This window comes from Aulonocara stuartgranti (genome assembly GCF_965226115.1).
Source record: "Aulonocara stuartgranti genome assembly, chromosome: 18".
NCBI classification, from domain to species: domain Eukaryota; kingdom Metazoa; phylum Chordata; class Actinopteri; order Cichliformes; family Cichlidae; genus Aulonocara; species Aulonocara stuartgranti.
Genome location: NC_138954.1, coordinates 31,539,780 through 31,559,719, shown reverse-complemented (window position 1 = coordinate 31,559,719; position 19,940 = coordinate 31,539,780). Strand labels below are relative to the sequence as shown.

At 44.8% G+C, this 19,940-nt stretch overlaps 1 protein-coding gene across 3 annotated transcripts in view; it reads left to right on the top strand.

Annotated features, from left to right (window-relative positions):
• The window catches only part of chd7 (chromodomain helicase DNA binding protein 7), a 72,268-nt gene extending 54,816 nt beyond the window's left edge, over window positions 1-17,452 (top strand). For 2 of the 3 annotated variants that reach the window (XM_082513532.1, XM_082513533.1), the window contains exons 26-41: window positions 2,436-2,525; window positions 4,180-4,283; window positions 5,923-6,052; window positions 6,322-6,437; window positions 8,157-8,559; window positions 8,671-8,879; window positions 8,971-9,954; window positions 10,314-10,480; window positions 11,453-11,707; window positions 11,881-12,051; window positions 12,425-12,658; window positions 12,758-12,973; window positions 13,119-13,259; window positions 13,365-13,469; window positions 13,553-13,733; window positions 13,835-17,452. In XM_082513532.1, the coding sequence (XP_082369658.1) occupies window positions 2,436-2,525; window positions 4,180-4,283; window positions 5,923-6,052; window positions 6,322-6,437; window positions 8,157-8,559; window positions 8,671-8,879; window positions 8,971-9,954; window positions 10,314-10,480; window positions 11,453-11,707; window positions 11,881-12,051; window positions 12,425-12,658; window positions 12,758-12,973; window positions 13,119-13,259; window positions 13,365-13,469; window positions 13,553-13,733; window positions 13,835-14,895 (4,567 nt within the window). In that variant the 3' untranslated portion in view covers window positions 14,896-17,452. The remainder of the gene's footprint in view (window positions 1-2,435; window positions 2,526-4,179; window positions 4,284-5,922; window positions 6,053-6,321; window positions 6,438-8,156; window positions 8,560-8,670; window positions 8,880-8,970; window positions 9,955-10,313; window positions 10,481-11,452; window positions 11,708-11,880; window positions 12,052-12,424; window positions 12,659-12,757; window positions 12,974-13,118; window positions 13,260-13,364; window positions 13,470-13,552; window positions 13,734-13,834) is intronic. The other variant, XM_082513534.1, reaches the window with a different exon arrangement.
• Window positions 17,453-19,940: the final 2,488 nt, after the last annotated feature.

Genomic DNA, 19,940 nt, shown 5'->3' with positions numbered 1-19,940 from the left:
GTCACATGACAACTTTCCACATCATATCCTGTGTTATGATGTTGACAGACACAATCTTTGTGGCGTGTCGGCTAGTCATGCACCTCTTGATTTTTGTAAGTTGATGGCACGGCCGTCGCTGCTGGGTTGAAGACACAAGTGTACGATGTGGCAAATGTTTGAAAACTAGAGTTTGTGGAAAGAACTTTGGGGGGGGGGAAAAAACACTGCTGCTCCTGATCAGTGCGTATGACGCAAAATGGTCAGAGCAGCAGCACCTATTGTTTAGGAGAATAGTGCAGAGGCTATAAATGGCTGCATCTATGCGATAATGAAGCGACCCCTGCGGAGGGTGTATTGGCACTTCCCAGACATCTAAAGGCACGTGGCACATCAGGGCAGCTAGTGGCCAACTTATGTTGCCAGCAGCACGAAGGCATTGTTGTGGGTAATGTTCATTTAGATGGAAAGTTAGTGGATGGTACTGTGGCTTTAAAAACAAGATGAAGATGAAAAACAAAACTTTAACGGATGTAGCAGTCTGATGACTTCCCCTGTCGCACACACACTGAGTCATTTGTGTGTGGTCAGCTCTCTCTCCTGTTGTCAGGGAGATATGCTTCCTTGGCCTCACGATTCAATTCCAAGGGTTTTTTTTTTTTTTTTTTTGGTCTACAGGGGAAGTTTGTGTGTGCATGTGCATGTGTGTGTTTTTCTGGCTGCATGCCAGGCCAGGTGCTAGGCAGGCAGACCTGTTGGAAGTGGGTGAAAGACACACATAAACACAGACACGCACACATACACACACTTGGGGGTGATTATGTGGTGCCATCTGCTAGGCTGGAGCACAGCGTTGTGTGGCTAATCAGACCTGGCACATTGATGGATGAGCACACACAGCCTGCCAACAAACACACACACTCTGCAACTTGTGATGCCATTGATGCACAAACACACAGACATGCTGCAGAATGAGTTGCAAATGACTGTCTTCATACACCAACCCCCCCCCCCCCCCCCCCCCCCCCACCACCACCACCACCACCACCACCACCACCACACCACACACACACACACTCACACACACTCTTCGCTGCCTCTCCAAACTTTGCGTTAACTCCCCTTTCAGCATTCCTCAGTCCTTTCAATCCATCTCCTCTCTGCACCAACCAACCTAACCTGGCTGTCCTCCCCTTGTGTCCTGCTCCAAACATCCTTACTGGCATTAAATCCTGGTGACAAATCTTGTGACAAATGTTTACAGTGAGCCAGATCTCCCAGATAGCAGCATTTCCAGTGTCAGGAGATCAAATCTGATTCACAGTGTTTGGCTAAACTGATTCATGTTACATGTTAAGGCGTTCAAAGCTAATTATCATACGGAACACGTTTCATTCTTTTCCAGAGATGACCATAATTATTTTGTCCTTAGTGGTAGCAAATGCATAGGAACTATATTTTATATTGAAACATTTGAATTGTATTTTCAAAAGAGAGAACATTGTAACGCAAAATGTGAACCATACTAAATCTCTTAAAAGATCCTTTATTTAATACCAGTTAACTACAGAAGATGATTCAGTTTAATTTCTTGATCTTATATGACATTGTCTTGTTCTTGTTTGTCACATATTTATTGCTTCTTTTCTAGGGTTTACATTATTTTTGTATCTGAAGCCTCACGTTCAGGAAAAACAAGCAATTTGAAAATGTCATGGGAAACTGAGGCATTGTGATGACATTTAATATGGTTGTTAATGGCTATTTAAAGTTTTGAAAATAAATCACTATCAGGCCAACTGAGTGTTGAGGTGATGGCTTTTTACTAGAAAATAGCACACAACAAAATGTATCTTCATCCATGCTCGGTTGGTGATGCACTTTTGGTGCACGCTGTCTTGGCTGCAGTGCTGTCTGTGCATTTAAATCCTCATTTTAAAGCTTTGTAGGCACATTGTCAATGCTGCCATGTATGTATTAGCTTAATGAAACCTCGCTAGCCACCATTTGGCAGATGTGCCATTCTATAATGATCCTTCACTTCACAGACCATCCAAAAATCTGCTGCCGTTTTAACTTGTTTAAAGAGTTTTTTGTTTTTTAAGTACTTACCATCTCATCTTTTGATAAACAAGCTTTTGTTGCCTCTCCACCTCTGATTAATGCCTGGATCCTATGTTTGCTTTCAGAGCTTGGGTTCACAGTGTCATTCACATCATATCATTGCATTGGGAGACTAGGAATATTGGTTGTTTATAACGGTCACTGGTGCCTCTGTTTGTTTTCCTTTAAAACTGAAGAAGCATTTGGATCCAGAAATCCCATCAAACACTTGAATAATGGAAAAAGCAATTAATAGAGGGTTTGAAAATGTTGCCTCATTACGAGTTTTTTTTTTTTTTCTCCACCAGTACGTCACAAAGCCTCATTGCTAACTCTGTCCTCCTCGTCCTCAGGGTCCTGCTGAGAGTGAGAATGCTGTATTATCTGCGACAGGAAGTCATAGGTGACCAGGCTGAGCGCATCCTGGAAGGTGCAGACTCCAGGTCAGTAGACTTTCTCAGTGCTATTTTCTAATTCTTCACTTTATTGGACAATATCTTTACACACTACAGAAGACTGATTTGCACGCACAAATCTTTGTTTTGTGTCTTTTGTTGCTCTCACGAGCCCGTTCTAAACTATTTTGGCATTGTAAATAGTCTCTCAAAAGTTCAGGGATCTTGAGCCTGATCCGTGATCAAATTTAATTAAAATGCTGTAATTGACATAAAAGACACACCCAAGGCCCTCTGCCTTTGTGAAATCTTGCTTTTCCTGCATTTTCTCATGAGGATGTTGGATGCGAGTCAAAGGAAATAAACACAATAAATACCCTGTGCATGAGAGTATTATTCCTTGAAGAACTTTGAGAGGAATGGAGAGGCTTCAAGTATTGGATGCATTATGAAAGTGAGATGAGAGGCGGATATTTATATGAACTTGTGATGAATTATTACTCAAGTATATTTCAGGCTGTTCTAGTGGCCTCTTTGGCAGGGTTCTTTCTATTCTGACAGACACAACACTCAGTTACTTTATCAGGGGACCGGTCCTTTTATCACACTTTGACCCATTTAGAAGTTTTTTGACAAGCTGTTGCCTATTATGATTTGGCACAAGGCCTCATGGTGCAGAGGTGTGGATGTGAAGGTTAGATATGCTGCTCACCTCAGCAGTCAGCTTCATCTTACTCTGACAGCTCCTTCATGGCTTCCTCCTTTCTTTTCTGTCATACTACCCTTTCCTTGCCATCTGTCCATCCCTGCCTTTTTCTGAAGTGCACTTTAGTCTCTCATCAGCTCCCATCCCCCTTCCATCACGCTGCCACCCAGATGTGAATGCATTTATAATGTGGAACACATGCACTCCATGTTGATCTCTCTCACCCCCTCTTCTCTGTCCCTCCCCCTTCAGTGGCTACTGTGACTACCGTGTGTGTGTGTTTGTGTGTATCAGCGCGTGCCAGACGTGAGCATACGGGGTGCCATCGTGCCAACATATGCCAGGGGGATTTAGCATGCCAGTCTTGGTGTGTGTGTGTGTGTGTGTGTGTGTGTGTGTGTGTGTTGCCAAGGCTGGGAATGCTGCTGTTTGCAGAGATAAGGGACCATTTCCCCAGGTTTTTTTTGTTTGTTTTTTTATATCCTCCTGTCATGCTCTGTCTTTCTGCTCCATTGTGTATTGTACCCTTTTCTCTCTGTAACTAGCTGGAAACGCCATTTTCTTTCCATAATGGATGCATTTTATTTATTTTTTGTTTTGGTGCTACAACATAGAAGAGCTAAGAGTAATTGAAAGTATTCAGCTTATTTACAGGCATGGACAAACCAGATGTCTCAGTCTGGTTGGGGGGGAAATGGATTTAACCCACCCCGCCCCCCTCGCATGGTCTAAGGCTGAGTTTAGGCACCGTGATGGTAGCATCAGTATGTTGTTGTTCAGTTGTATCAGGGTATCTTAGTTGAGTAAAATGAACCTACATACAGCTTTACTGTGTTTTAATGCCTGCTTACAGCTGATCGAGCTTCAATGGTCTATCGTCTCAACCTCAGCCTTTTTCTCATGCTCTGTTTAAAATTGAAATAAAGATTGATTCAGTACCAGATCAAACTAAGCCTGCAGAGTTTATTTAGTTGACATTGTTTATCTCTGCCACAGTGTTTTGGACATCTGGATCCCCCAGCCGTTTCATGCTGAGGTGCCGGCTGACTGGTGGGACAGTGAAGCTGACAAATCCCTGCTCATCGGCGTCTTCAAACACGGTAGCTTTTTTTCACGTTGCCTATACACACAGATCCACACCCTCCAACATGGCAGCCATGAGACTCTCAGATAACATGTCAGCACCTACAGACAAACTCCTGCTGCATCCAGGCACAGTGAGCATCACAGAAGCACACACGCGCATGCACGCACACAAACAAACACTACTGTCGAAAGTATTCGTCCCTCCCACTTCTGCTGCCACCAGTTGACTGGTGTTGCTATAGTGATAGCTGTACGCAGCTGGCCGGCTTGGTGTGCTGTTGGGAGTGTGATTGATGGCTACTTTCGCTACTGACTGTGTGTGTGTGTGTGTGTGTGTGTGTGTGTGTGTGTGCGCGCGCGTCTGCATGCTCTGTCTTAGTCTAGTTTTAGAGTTTCAATAAGAAAACCTCAGTTAACTGTGGAACTGGTTGTTTAGTGCATCATTAATTGACCAGTGGGCCAATGTTAGGTGCAGACTGCGTGTGTGAGTGTCAGAGACTGACGGGGAAGAGTTAAGCGTGTGTGCACGTTGTGGATGGAGACCCTCATTCATATTAATTTGGCATAATTCTCATAATTTTTCCATCATTGCCACCTTCTATGATTCAATTAGGACACTCACACACAGGAATACAAAAGGGCTCACCCGTAGTTAATCATAATCCTCATTCACTCAGGAGGGCCTTCGGGGGGGGGGGATGATATAAAACACACACAGGTTTGTATGCAGACACAGATTGTGCCACACAAGACAATGTTACACATATGCACAGAAAGAGTGATAGCCTATAAAGACCCCAATGATTAAGTTTGGCTGCGGGCACAGAGGTGTGTGTGTGACAGAGATTGGGAACAATGTGTGACATCTCTCCTAATTGAAATGTGGTGGAAAGAGAAGGAATAAGGGATAAGCGAAGAGGTGGTGCGGTTGTTACTGCAAGCCTCCTCTTCATGCTCCTCCCTCCCTCCCTCCCACCCTCCACCCCACTCTTCTGTATTTTCCTCTCATTCCTTCCATTTTTCTCACCCGTCTTTCTCTCTCCTTCCTGATGTGTCTCGGTAGGATCTGCACATTCTAATCTGTTCTGCCTGAACGCTCCTAACGGACAAACACGCACAGTTTCTCACACTCACTAGCTCACTTTCACAGACTCCACGACACACACACACACACACACACACTCTTCTCTCCTTTTCCTTTCCATCCCTCCTTGCTCCCCCCCCCCCCCCCCCCCCCCCCGTTTCCCCCTCTGACACAAATGAGCACCTGCAGGCTCACTTGGATAAGCACACACACACACGGGCAGAACATGGGCAAGTGTACGCACTCAGAAACATGCACACACGGACACACAGACTGTCTTGTCAGCAGCTGGCTCCTGGGGTCTGCCCTTCTGCTGCTGTTTTTGTCTATTCCTTCATTTAATATGAAGTGTGTGTGGGGGGCATTCTGCCTGTTTAGTATTGAGCTAGAAAGCACAACTTCTCTCTCACCCACCCTTGTAGGAGTTTGCCCGTAGCTGGGTGTGTCTTGAAGGGAAAACCTTTTAGTTATTCTTTTCCAGTTTTGACTATTCTAATCTCTATCCTCCCACACCTGCAGGCGTCGATTTCTGGTGTCTGTATTTCTCATGCCTTTCTCTTCCTCTTCAGGCTATGAGAAGTACAACTCAATGCGTGCTGACCCCGCCCTGTGTTTCTTGGAGCGAGTGGGCATGCCAGACGCCAAAGCCATTGCTGCTGAGCAGAGGGGCTCTGACATGATGGCAGATGGTGTTGAGGGGTAAGAAAGCAGGCTTCACTGACCAGCAGCTCTTTACTCTCCTGTCCTTGTAGTATTGTCTGTTTTAGTCCCCATCTCTGTGTTTCATTAGTCACATTGTAATGCCCTTTGAAGTTTGTCCAATTTCCCACTCTGTTGTAACACTTAAGCTTCTTCAAGTGGTGCTCAGAACTCCTGCACGGCCTGGAATGATCTGATTTAAAGTGACAAAGGAATGAATCCGTCTTCCAGAAGGTGAATTTCTAAGTTTTCCCTGTGACTTTCAACAGTGAGGATGAGGATCCCGAATACAAGCCGCTGCGGATGCCCTTTAAAGACGACATGGATGACTTCACCAACTCTCCACTTGATGACAAAGATGAGGGTGTAGAGGGAGAGAATGAAGGTAAACTCCATACAGACAAAGAGGGGAAGGGGTGAAAGGTGGCTTTAACGCACCTACTGATTAATTTAGTAGGTTCCCATCAGTTTATCGCAGGGGTGATTCTAGGATCAGAGCTTTGGGGGTGCTGAGCACCCAGAGAGCTGCCCATCCAGGCAAGGTAAACTTTACTCGTCACAATGAGACTTCTTCCCCATCTCTGTCAGTCCCTGCATCCTTAAATGTCTCCAGTTGTCCCGAGTTCCCTCTGACTGTCTCCTTGATGCATTTAAACCCCTGTTCCTCCCTGTTCTCATCGTCTGTTGTCTTCATCTCCATTATCAGTCATCATAATTTTACCCTCTAGTTAGTACCTTGGGTTCAATATCGGCACATATGACAAAATAACCAGTTTCTCTCATTACATTTCAAACAGGACAGTGGTAACAACAGCAGGCTACGGACAATGTTACGTTTTAGATTTTAAATAGGCTGTATACATTTCAATGGGAGCAACAGGACGGTCAAATGTCGCTGATTTTACTACAGAGCAGGACGAATTGTAGGGTAGCAAACATAGTCGGGAAACACGTTTTCAACACAGCAGGTTACCTGGTGTAATGTTTTTCAGCTAAAAAGAAACATGGTCTGACTCCTACCTAATTATATAAAGAGTAACTGAAGGTTAAATGCAGCTAATATGTCCTGTTTTAAGGCAGGCACGTACACCTCCGCTCCGCTGCGTCTCAGCCACTATTGCTCTGCCAGCAAGAGCGCTAGAGCCAGAGCAGGGGAGAGGCAAGCTGGAACAAACCATTTTGGGAGGGAGGAGGGGTTATCTATACTTTTGTTGTTAAAATGTTCCATCTCAATTCAGTACTGTATGCTTTTTATACTTTTAGTAGTGTGTCCCAAAAACAGCAAATATTGTCAAAAAAAGTAAGAACTCTTTGGGGGTGCTTTGATTCATTTTGCTGAAGCACCCCCAAAAATGGGCTAAAATCGCTCCTGGTTTATCGTAAGATCAGTTGACTTAAACCCTGTGGATCGTTTAATGGCGTTAATCTTCTTCCTCTTACCTTTTCACACATAAAAGCAGGTTGAAAAACCTAAAAAAAATGCTTCTTTTTTTCTAATGAATTAATGTCCAGAAAGATCGGAGGCGAGCAAAAATTGTTACTGTCCAAAAGTAGTTTTTGACAAAGTGCTGACTGACTGAAACCATTTGTCATGTGGTTTAATTTCAAAAAATGAATTTTCAAATGAAGCCGTATTTTATTGGAATAATCTATATTATTGTAGGGTTTTCACCTTACAGTCTAAAGTGCCTCGAGGGAACTGTTGGTGCTATTTAAATAAAACTGAACTGACTTGAATTCTCATGTGTCTTATGAGCATTGAAGCACCACCTCAATTCATCCTCTGTGTTTTAATTCCCCCTCATTTAACTCGACTTCATTCTGATTTGCTGCCTCTCCGGAGTAAAACGTTGCTGATATCACACATCCAAAAGTAGAAAAAAAAAAACGAGTGCATAGCAGACTGAAGCCTGAGCTTTTGGCTCACAGGGATTACTTGTACAAACTTTAACCATGTTCATTGAGACAGAATATTTATGACTGCAAAAAAAAGATATAAAGCACAGTGAGCTGCCATTACTGACTATTTATGGTACGCTTTGCCAGAAGCAGCACAGTATAGAACAACTATTCAGACGCTGAGATCATTTCTTCTCTCCGGTAGCAAAATCAGATGAAAACAGTCAGAGGGCTCCTGCTTCCAATGAGCGCCTCTACTGGCCAGCAGCCTCAGCTCTGACAGCTCGTCTGCGCCGCCTCATCACCGCCTACCAGCGCTCCAACCGGAGAGAGCAGCTTCGCCAGGAGGCACTCAACCGACCTGATGGCCGGCGACGAAGACGCAGGGAGTTCCTGCCTTCAGTTGGTATGGTTACTGAAACGGGAGGAGCAGCACCTTACATCCAAGATGGCGCAGGGATGTTCATGGCAGAAGGAAGCCCATATTTGGCTAAAGGAAGTGCTTATTTTGTCAAAGGTGGACAGTTTATGCCAGAGGCATCTCCAGTGTTGAACGCCAGCTCCCTGGTGTCTGAGGGAGCAATGTACTACAAGGAAAGAAGACAGAGGTAGCGTTTCATTTATTAGCAAGTTATTATTTATTGAATGCTTCTATGTTTAAAGAGACAGTGACTCCCTAACAACAGCCCCCAGTAATTTTCTTTACATTTCTTTTTCAGATGGACGCGTCGTGAAGAGGCCGACTTCTATCGCGTTGTTTCAACCTTTGGAGTCGTTTTTGATACCAAACGTCAGAAATTTGATTGGACGCAGTTCAGAGCCTTTGCTCGACTGGACAAGAAAACAGACGAGAGTTTGGAGAAGTACTACTATTCATTCATCGCCATGTGTAAACGGGTCTGCAGAATGCAAGTCAAGACTGAAACAGGTAAGGTGGACTTATGGACACGTTTCTTGAGATTGTTTAAACTTGAGTGATGTTTATTTTCCTAATTCTTGTTTGCCTTATTTGTCGTCAGAACTTCCAGACCCGACTCTGATCATTGACCCCATAACAGAGGAGCGTGCCTCTCGGACCCTCTACCGCATCGAGCTTCTCCGCCGCATCCGAGAGCAGGTCCTCCCTCACCCTCAGCTCTCTGAACGCCTCAAGCTCTGTCAGCCTTCCCCAGACCTTCCAGAGTGGTGGGAGTGTGGCCGCCACGACCGGGACCTCCTCCTGGGTGCTTCGAAACATGGTGTGAGCCGCACAGATTATCACATCTTGAACGACCCAACCTTGGCCTTCCTGGAGGCCCACCAACGCTTTACCAGCCAGCGAGGAGCCAACGTTAGCATAGGAGCCTCATTAGAGATCACCAAAGCTGGGATGGGAGGGGCAGAAAGTACCTCTGCTCCGCTCCTAACCCCTGCGGAACTGGCAAGTGCCACAGCTGCTGCCAAAATTGCTGTCAATGCAACAAAAGAGGAGGAGGTGGAAGAGAAGGCTGTAAAGATGGAGGACGAGAAAGCAGAAATGGTGGTCGAAATGGAGGAAGGGGATGCCAACAACATTCCGTGTGCTAAAATTGAAACTCCCGATGAACAGAAGGAACATGAGGGAGAGATCAGAGAAGATAAAGATGAGACCGCTGCATCACAAAGTAAGGAGATCAAGAAAGAAGAAGAGGTCCAGCCAAAGGCAGAAAATGAAGAGGAAGAAGTGCACAAAGAAGAGCAAAGTGGTGAAGAAGAGAAGCTAACCAATGACCAGGACAAAGACCTGACAGAAGAGAAAAACGGCACACTCGGTGACCAGAAGGACACACTCGCTGAACTCCAACACTCCTCTCCTAAAGTGCAACCAGCTCAAAAGACTGCAGAGGAGGAAGATGGAGAAGAAAAGGAGAACCCAGAGTCTCCTAAATCTCCAAAGTCTGCTGACACAGAGAAAAGCCCAGAGGAGGAAGAGGAGGAGAGGCTAGATGAAGATGACAAATCGGAGAAGTCTTCTCAGGCTGAAGGTATGAGTGAAGGCCGAGTTAGTGATCTGAGCAGGGATAATGTTGAACCATGAGTTCTTCGCCTCATCTCTGATAAAACAAATCTAACTGTAGCTTGCACAAATTTCTCTCATTTCACTTTTGTGTGTTATGACCCTTTTGCTACTGACTTTATTTGCCCTGGTTGTCAGTCACTGTTATTGCTGGGCCTACACTCGGTCACAGGCTCATTAAAACCCTGACGAGTCATGAGGGGAAACACCAGAAATAGGCCCGAGTTCCAGGGGCGAGAGGAAAAAATGAGTTTAGCTCCCTCGATAACAATTCAGAATGTCTTTTTAATTAAGGCTTGTAGCATGACTTTCCTTCTCTCGACACAGTGAGTGCTGCGTCAGAGCAGAAGAACTTTGACGAGGAGAGCATCGCATCTCTGAGCACTTCGGCCCGGGATGAAACCAGAGACGGCTTCTGCCCCGACGACCTGCCTGAAACCTCTGCATTGCAGGCTTTACAGGACCGAGCCTTTGGCTTCTCATTCTGGCCTAAGGTGAGTCTCAAATACTAGCCAGCGGATGCAAACAACGGAGGCTGGAATTACAATATAGTAATTTCTCACATGTTAAAGTGAACAGATTATTCGACTACAGCAGCTTTTCCTGACTCACATTTTACGATCCAGTTTAACTTTCTGCTCCAAGTTTTTAAAGCAGACCCTTTTCTGATTGGCCACTCCTTGGCATATTAGGCATATCTATACCCATGACGTCACATACCCAGTCTCCTTTAATTTCAGGAATTTCGATTTCTAAAGCAGTAATTCTGTCAGCACATGAATCACATCATGCACACAACACAGTAGCTCTGCTTTCTTTCTTTGCTTGGCTTGGCTGTTCCTATGCAGTCACAGTACTTAAACTCAACCCTTTGTATAAACATTCCACATTAAGTCTGAACTGTTAAGATTTGTCAAAAAAAAAATTTAATGTGCCCCCTCTTTTTTTTTTTTTTCTTTTTCTATTTATATATATATTACTTTTTTTTTTTTCATCATTAATCTTCCCATAATGAACTGAACTGTCCTCCAACTGAAACTGGACCTTGTAAAAACCTACAACTTAAAGTTTGAGGAATTCTTTATGCTATGTACTGATAGTTTTTAGGCCAAGAAATAATCAGAACCAGCCCTACATGAACTGCTTACCAGAAGGAGGATTATGCCTTTTGATCTACTGCAAGGCTTTTAATATGAAACATCTGTGCGGGAAGTGTTTACTTGACAGTAGCTCAGCAGCAATTGTAAAAACAGCGAGTGATTGGAAAGAATTACAGAAGAGAGAGAGTTTTCTGTTAGATAGATTTTTCCCCAAAATGTGCTGAAATATACTTTAGAAAACTGAAACATAGTCTGATTCTCAAGCAAAACCGTGGTTCTGAGAGATTTACAGTACGCAGGAAATGAAGCTGACAAAGGAACTGACAGAATGATCCATCACCTCACCCGGTTCTCTCTTCCACTCAGGATCGAGTGATGATCAACAGGATGGATAACATCTGCGAGGCCGTCCTGAAGGGCAAGTGGCCTGTCAACAGACGCCACGTATTCGACTTCCCTGGCAACCTCCTGCCAGGGCACGGCTCCTCAGCAACAACAGCGGCTGCAGCCATGGCGACCGAGAGCCCGCTCCAGAGGCGGAGCCTGGCTGAGCTGACAATGGCCGGCATCCATACACCATTTAGTGGGAGTGAAGATAAAACACTATCACCTCAGGTTCATGTGAGTGTTTGCACACATGTACACTAAACAAGTTCAACAAATGACGTTACCCATTAATAGTATTCTCAGTTTACCATCATCATGTTTTTGGAAATGACGACACTGTGCCGAGCTCATATGTGAAATGCAGTTTTGGAACAGAAGGAGGACTGAGTGCTGACCTATTATTGCAGGAGGAGACTCTGAGCCTGACGGTGCCTCGACAGAGAAGGAGGAGGAGGAAAAAGATTGAGATTGAGGCAGAGAGGGCAGCCAAGAGACGTAACCTGATGGAAATGGTGGCACAGCTGAGAGAGAGCCATGCTGCTGCCGAGTCCCAGAGCCAGGCTATAGACCTCACCAAGGTGCTCACTAACACGTTCAGTCTAGTTACTAGCTCTTAACGATTGAGTCTTACTGTTGTTAAACTAAATCACTTCAGTTTTGGCGGGCTACACAGTTGAGCTCAGTCAGCAGTCTTAGCACATCAGCTTGTCTCAGTTCCAGCCTACATCAGCTGATGAAGTCAGCAGCATTTCCTCTAATGTGTATGATGTTACACGCCTGCTGTATTTGGCCTCTTTAGCTTTTGTGTGCTACTACAGAGCCATAAAAATTACTTCAGAAGGAATGCCAGTCCTATTTTAACTGAACTGGTCCTGACAGAATTACAGATTTTGTATTAATGTTTAAAGTGTAAAAGTTGATGCATTACAACTGATCTGATCTGATCTTCAGGGTATGCCCCATCACCACAAGGCCTCTCCCTCACTGACCAGCTTCTCCAGTGCCCTGGTGACAAACTCCTCCCTCAAGGCGCAGATGGATTTGCTTCAGCAAGGCCCAGCGACTGGACACAGAGCCAACGGTTCGCTGGAGGCTGACCTGCCTGTCATTAAGAGGAGGCGTGGCCGCAGGAAAAATGTGGAGGGTTTGGAGCTGCTGTTCATGGGCAACAGACGAACAGAAGGGGTATGTAGGAGGGCAAATGTGGTCATTTGTGTCATGCACACAGATGTGATCCTTGTACAGATTGTCAAGGTAATCTTTCCTTCTGCGTCATTTTTTCAGGATCATGCAGATGGGCCAAAGGTCTCAGGTGTGGAGGGGCTTCAGGATGCTTCACGTGTCCACAAACCCCGCAATGTCTCTGAGCAGAGCCCCAGTGCAAGATCTCTCGCCTCAGGCAATCTGGAGGAAGAAGAGACGGCGGTTTCCAACAAGGAGCTCGGCGAATGGCTGAGGCAGCACCCAACGTACACCATGGATATGCCTGGCTTCACACCAGTAAGTCCTCTTGTTTTTTCTGCATTTTTATTTGATAATTACTGTGGATTAAAGCTCAAGCGAGATTATCACTTGATGGATGTTGTGCTGCGACTTGTGGACGCGTTTCTTAAATGTGCCCTGTGTTGTTTTCTTTGTGTTACAGAAGAATGAGGACATGCTGCTGTCTCCGTTCTCTAAGCCTAAGCAGAAGCGCCATCGTTGTCGAAACCCCAACAAGATAGACATCAACACACTGACGGGGGATGAGAGAGTGCCTGTGGTCAACAGAAGGAATGGACGCAAGGTAAGCTAACACTGCCGCACTATCACTGCCTCTCCAAGATCGTCTCTTTGTTTCAGAAAAATGACATTTTCAACACCAACCTCACTTCATTTTCCTGTTTTCTAGATGGGCGGAGCCATGGCTCCTCCAATGAAAGAGCTTCCCAGGTGGTTGCTGGAGAACCCAGAGTTTTCGATTGCTCCTGATTGGACAGATATTGTCAAACAGTCGGTGAGTAACGAAGGCACAACCTACACTTGGTGATAATGTAGTTAACTGAAGTTTTTACTTTAAAAAAATCCCTGTCTACACAGGGTTTCCTCCCTGAAGCGATGTTTGACCGCCTTCTGACCGGCCCTGTAGTCAGAGAGGAGGGCGTCCGCCGTCGGGGGCGTCGCCCCAAATCTGAGATCGCCAAGGCAGCTGCTGCTGCGCAGGCAGCTGCTGCAGCTCAGGCTGCACAGGCTTCACTGGCCACGGCTGCTTCATCAGCAGGTACGAACCAACCAACCGTCTGGCATGTGGATCAGGCAGGAGTGTGTCTCAGTAGACTGTGTGTTTGAACCCTCACTTACTGTATGTGTCTGTGTCTGCAGGAGGCATCAACCCTTTGCTGTTGAACAGTCTGTTTGGAGGGATGGACCTGTCTTCTCTCCAGAGCCTTCAGTCTCTCCAGTTGGCTGCAGGTCTGATGGCCTTCCCTCCTCCCACAGACCCCAAACAGGCCGCTGCCAATGCCGCCGCCGCTTCCATGCTGCCTCTCATGCTGCCCGGCATGGGAGGCCTTCCCAACATGGCCACCGCCCTACCCAACATGTTCAGCCTCGGCGGGCTCTTTGGTGGTAACCTGGCAACAGCCACAGCCGCTGCCCCAGCTCCACCCAACTCCACAGCCACCACCACAGCAGGCAAAACGAACGGAACAGCCGAAGGAGAGGGAGGAGACTGTGGCGAAACGGCAACAACAAAGAGGAAGAGGGAGGGAGAGGAGAGAGACGAAGCAGAAAACCGCAATGAGGCGGGAGAGGACGAGGAGGCAGCTGAGGGAAACGATGAAGGAGTGAAGAAGGCAAAGAGGAAGAAGATGGAGAAAGAGGATGGGGCAGAGAAAACTGAGGCATCCCTCAGCGAAGACGCCGTGGCGCCTCAGATCCCAGCTGCCGATTCGTCAGCAGAGGCAACCATCAACGGTGACGCTGCCACCCTGCTGGCTGCGGCTGGCATGTCTGCTAACACCCTGGCATTCAACCCCTTTCTTCTCTCCACCATGGCCCCTGGTCTCCTCTACCCGTCTATGTTCCTACCTCCAGGCCTTGGAGGGCTCAGCCTACCGGGCTTCCCCACCGCCTCCAACCTTGCTGAACTACAGAATGCAATGGCTGGAGCGCTGGGGGGCAGTGCTGGGACTCCAAATGTCCTAAGAGACCAAGAGAAGGAGGACAAGAAGGCAGATCTGAAAGCGGCAGCAGAAGAGGAGGAAGAAGAGGAAGAGGATGAAGAGGGAGGAGGAGAGAGTGACTTAGCTGAGGAGAAGGAGGGGGAGATGAGAAGTGAGGCTGATTATTCAGCTTTAGAGGATGGAGGGATGGGCGAGGAGGAGGAAGAGGCGGCGGCAGAGGAAGCAGCAGCATCTTCACAGAAGGACAAGAGTGACTGAACTAAAATACAAAACTGACTGGCCTTGGACATTTCTTCACCTCCTCCACCCACCACGTTTACACGCCTCCACCAGAAATATCCAAACTATTATAAATTCTTTTTTTTTTTTTTCTTTGCATTGTTGTTGATGATTTACTTTCACTTTGTTGTTTTTTTGGCCAGTTATATTTCCTATGCGTCAGAGAGAACGAGGTTTGTGCGTGTTAAGTTAAATCTTTCTGATCGATAGTGTAGTCAGGGAAAATCCTCACAGCCGCTCGCCGAGTGCTCGGCTGCTCTTCAAAGACTGTTTCTTTTTGTTTGGTTGGCCTGTGTGCGCACACTGTGAACGGTGCACCCACGCTTCCCTCCCACAATCCCTCAAACAAGACTTCACAAGGGTTCCAGTAGTACTACTATTATTATTATTATTATTATTATTATTGTTATTATTATTATTGCTGCTTTCAGCTCTCAAATGTCTTTTTTTCTTTGCCTCCTCCTTTTTTCCTTTGTTTTTTCGTCTGGACTGTTTTGTTGTTGTCGGCAGCATCTCATCAAAACGAGAAGCATCCCCTGCCAACACTTTTTCCAGCGTTTAAGGGGTGTACTGCGAAGTTGGAAGAGCCTAAAGCCAGAAACTACACTGTTTTAGGAAGTCTGACACAGAATATTCAGTCAGTGAGATTCTTTTAATTATTTTGCATTGGTGTCAAAACCTTAATGCAGATTTATCATGTTTAAATTGATTGGTTTGAGGTTTATCATCTCTAATGTGTAGCCATCACCTGAGTGGTAGAATAACTACTTAACTGACTGTACATTAAGACGGATCACATTTTTGATCACTCACACAGCCTTAAGCAGAAAGGGTCATGGAAGAGTTGAACCGTCTCATTCAGGGTTTGAGGTTGCTTTGCAGTGCACCCCCGTGAGCTCAAAAGAAAAGGAAAACAGCATTACAGCTAACCCGACTGTCTGTCTGACAAAGCTGCTGCAAAAGGAATTGTGGGTAATGGAGTTGAGCTGTTCTGAGTAAGAACAGATTTTAAGTTCTCACATATCAGACCAGGTAGATGTGGAGGAGGAAACAAAACCAGACTGGCCTAAAGGAAGAAGAAGGAAAAAAGAAAAAAGCTCAGTCTCACACACTGACTTCCACAACACACACATCCAACACGTACTTGATCATTAGCTGCACACGCTCTTTCAGGTGTCCACCACTACACACTCACACTAACCCCTTTCTCTGTCATGTGACTGTTTCTGGGAGGACTGTTTCTCTTTGAGTGTACGTGTGTGTGCTTGTGTGCACACTGAACCAATACTGTTAAACCCAGTCCCACACTGAATACCAGTCTCCGGTCTTTCCATTGCCACATCTCAAAACCTTCCTCCCGCTTCAAGGCGCCTGGTTTTGGCTCAGGGGGTGACGAGCGGGCTGGGTCTGACACCAATCAGGTTTTCTGATTGGTCCACTTCGAGCTGCTTAATCCAGGCGTCCTCATTTGGGAGGCTTCTGTAAATGGATTTTAGAGAAGTGGTCTACAACGGGATGCGATGCTTCAGGTTTATTCTTTAAAGGGGGGCAGCATGTTATAAATGCTTTGTTTTTGTTCTCTTCACCTCCTCCCAGTAGTTCCAGGCCAAGTGCTGCTCCCTGGCGACCTTCACTTTAAAGACTGTTGCTTTAGTCACACACTGACACCAGGCCTGGCCAACGCAGGACTGAGACACATTTTTCAGCAGAGTTGGAAAATTGCATTTTCTATATGAAGTTCAACTCTTCTCACTGAGTATGTTTGAAATACTTGAAAAAGCGCAAGCGGTGCTTGATTTTCCGTTCCCCCCCTGAGGCCAGTTCAAGTGTCTGATATGAATCAAGTGCTGCGAGTGGTTCAGATATTTGAGAGTACATTCAAAGACACACACTGTGGCCAGGTCTTGTTTTTTTTTTTTTTTTTAATTATTATTATTATTAAACATTTGCTCTCACAGCCAGCCCAGCAGATGCAGAGAGAGGGAAGTGGGTTAGAGGTGAGGGGAACACCTTCCCCATCAAAGATCCCCGTTCTCCTCTCTAACGCTGAGACAGCAATAACCAAGGCAGCTTTTGAATGTTCCAGCATCACTCTCCCAACACACACACACACTATAAATAACCACAAGTGTCGTATGAATAGAAAAACAAAACTAAAACTGTAAATGATGACAAATAAGTACTGCAATCAATTTTGTCTCACGCTGTTCCTGTTGATGCACTGGTGTTAAAGAGTTAAAATAATCAGGTACCTTTATTACTTAGCTACTTTTCTTGAAAAAAGGACTTTTTGTTACTTTTAGCCAGCAAGCTGAAGAGCATTACCTCAATTCTTATCTAGCCTTGAAGTTTACAGACATACCATGTAAATGTTTTTTCCTCTTTTTTTTTTTTTTGTAATTTTTTTTTTTTTTTTTGGTGTGTGTCTTTTGTTTTTTGTTTTTATTTCTTTTGTTTTTTGAGACATCATGTATGATGAATTGTAGCTATGATGCTTTTAATAAAAGTGAATCATGATATTCGCCTAGGAAACCAATCCTCAGCCTGTGTCTCATCATTTGCCTCCCTGCACTTGAATAAATGTTCAGGGTTTTTTTTTTTGTTTCTTTCTTTTCTTTTTCTTTTTTTTGTCTTTTATAAGAGCTTGTGTGAAGAAACTAATCTCTGGGAGTCATTACAGGAAGTTTTGTTTTTCCTTTACAAATGTTAAAAGCTATAGTGTTGACCTTTGAGAAAAATTAAAGTTGGTACCAAAAAGGGCCTCACTTATAAAAAGTTAGACATGTTTTTGTTTTTTGAGGACTTAAATGAAAGCTGAAGGGACCAAAATATAAGATTAAAGTTTGTGGGGTTTCTTGGTTTTTTTAAATGGGACTCTTGTGAACACGCCACCAGACTGAGGACCTGTCCAGGGTGTGCCTGGCCCGACAGCTGGTGTAGGCTCCAGTCCAGTGACCACGGATTGGTTAAATGTAAGAAGATGGATGTGAAAGCCACTATAGTAGACTCACAGAAAATTAGCGCTTTAATAAAAGTCCTGATTTCTAGCACATAAAGTTGAATCTAAAGTAGAATTCCCTTTGCAAAACTGATTGATGCTACTGAGATCATCATCCATCCAGCTGCAGCCTTTGGCCTTTTTTGTCAAACTAAGGCCCGGTGAGCAATTCTCTCATTTTGATCTCATCTCACCATAATTTTATCATCTGCTCAACTCTAACCGTTGCAGCTGATGCTAATTCTCTGACCAGCAGACTGCTTGGATATTAGATGAAATATACGTACAGTACCATGAGTGTGAATACAGTTTGTACAGTGTGTCACTAAAGCCTTAGAAACCTCTTAGTTGCCCCTAGAGGATCCAGTGGTCATTACACACGAGTGGAACAGATCAGAGAGGTCAGACCTTTGGTTGGATGAAGATGCTGGGATCATACAGGAGTGTGAGTGCAGAGTGTGACACCATAAATGAGGAAAATACTAAAAGTTTAACATTTCAGGTCAAGTGGAGGTGAAATAAAGGAACAGGAAACTCTAGCTGTGTGTCTGGGTGTGTGTACCACTCCGGCCAGGCATCAAAAATGGCCTCTCTCCCACTGGAGCTGCTGACAAAACACAAACCGACAGCAAGACCCAACTGTCTCCCTCTGTGCGTGTGTGTGTCTGTGTTTCAGTTAATGGACAATAACATGTAATGTTTTGGCTGTTCTTTTTCATGCTGTGAAATTAGGCATTTATTACTACACTGCATTTCAGTTCTCTCTTATGGTGATAGCACAGCTAAAGCACAATGTGTTTAATAAAGTCAAATAAATGCTAATACGGTTAAAAGCTCTCCGGCCATCAGTTGCAGGTCTGCTTTAACCCTTTTCTACTAAATTTCCTACTAAATTCAACTCATATAAATGTACCGCAGTTTTTTGACAAAAGTAAAACCACTTATTAGTGGTATTGTACTATCCAGAGAGGGTAAACCATATGTTTTTGCTCTCGCCTAAATACAGAGATGAGAGGAGAAATAATGTCTGTCTCCTGAATCCAAACTGGGAGCTGGTTCCACAGAAGAGGAGCCTGAAAGCATCAACTACAGCTGCCTGTGTTGACACACCCGTTGATGAAAGCATCTTTAATTGAAAGCCTTAAAAAATCTAATTGGATTAGTTATTTAAAAAAACACACACACAACCAGTCATGAAAGCTAAACTATCCACAGCAGCTGTTCATACTATGCCGTAAATACACTATTTAATGCTGTTAAACTGGAGATTTTGACATGAGGGTCTGTGGGGATTGAATGGCTTTTGGAGCCAGCCTCAAGTGGCCACGAGTAGAAACTACAGTTTTTTCACTTTTCAGCCACTTGATTAAAATTTTAGCGACAATATGATTTTTGATGCGACCTTTACGGTAAACATCAGTACTTCCATACCAATATCTCAGAGTTAATACTGACATAATCAAAATCACTCATGCAATTCTTTAAAAAGTTGTCCAGACTGGATTGAATGAAAGTCAACAGGATATCATCACATTTTTAGTTAAGCAAACATAAGTGTGTAAGCGAGGGTGTGTTTACTCTAGCAGAGGGTAGAGAGAGGTGGGTCTCTCACTCGCTCTCCTCTCTCTCTGTGTGACAGACGTCTGGCTTAATCGCCTTGCAGGAGGAAGTGGGACGTGAAATCCACCAGCCGTCCCATGCCCCCTGCCCCTCTCACACACACACTGAATTACCAACTCAGCATGCAGTCTTGTCTTCTTTCCTCATTTCTCCTTCCAGGAAATCGGGGGGAAGTGTTTTATTTTCTGTCCACTTACTGAAGGTCATTGTTAAAATATGAAAATTATCAAGCAGGGTTTTAAGATAAAAATAAAGTCTTTTGATGCATGTGGCATGTACTCTACTGTATACATATATCACATTTCAAGCTTTGATGAAATAACTTTACTTGCTGCTTTCTGACTCTGCTTCTTTACATTATCAATAAACACAACAACTGAGGAAATCCCCACTTTAAGCAGTGATT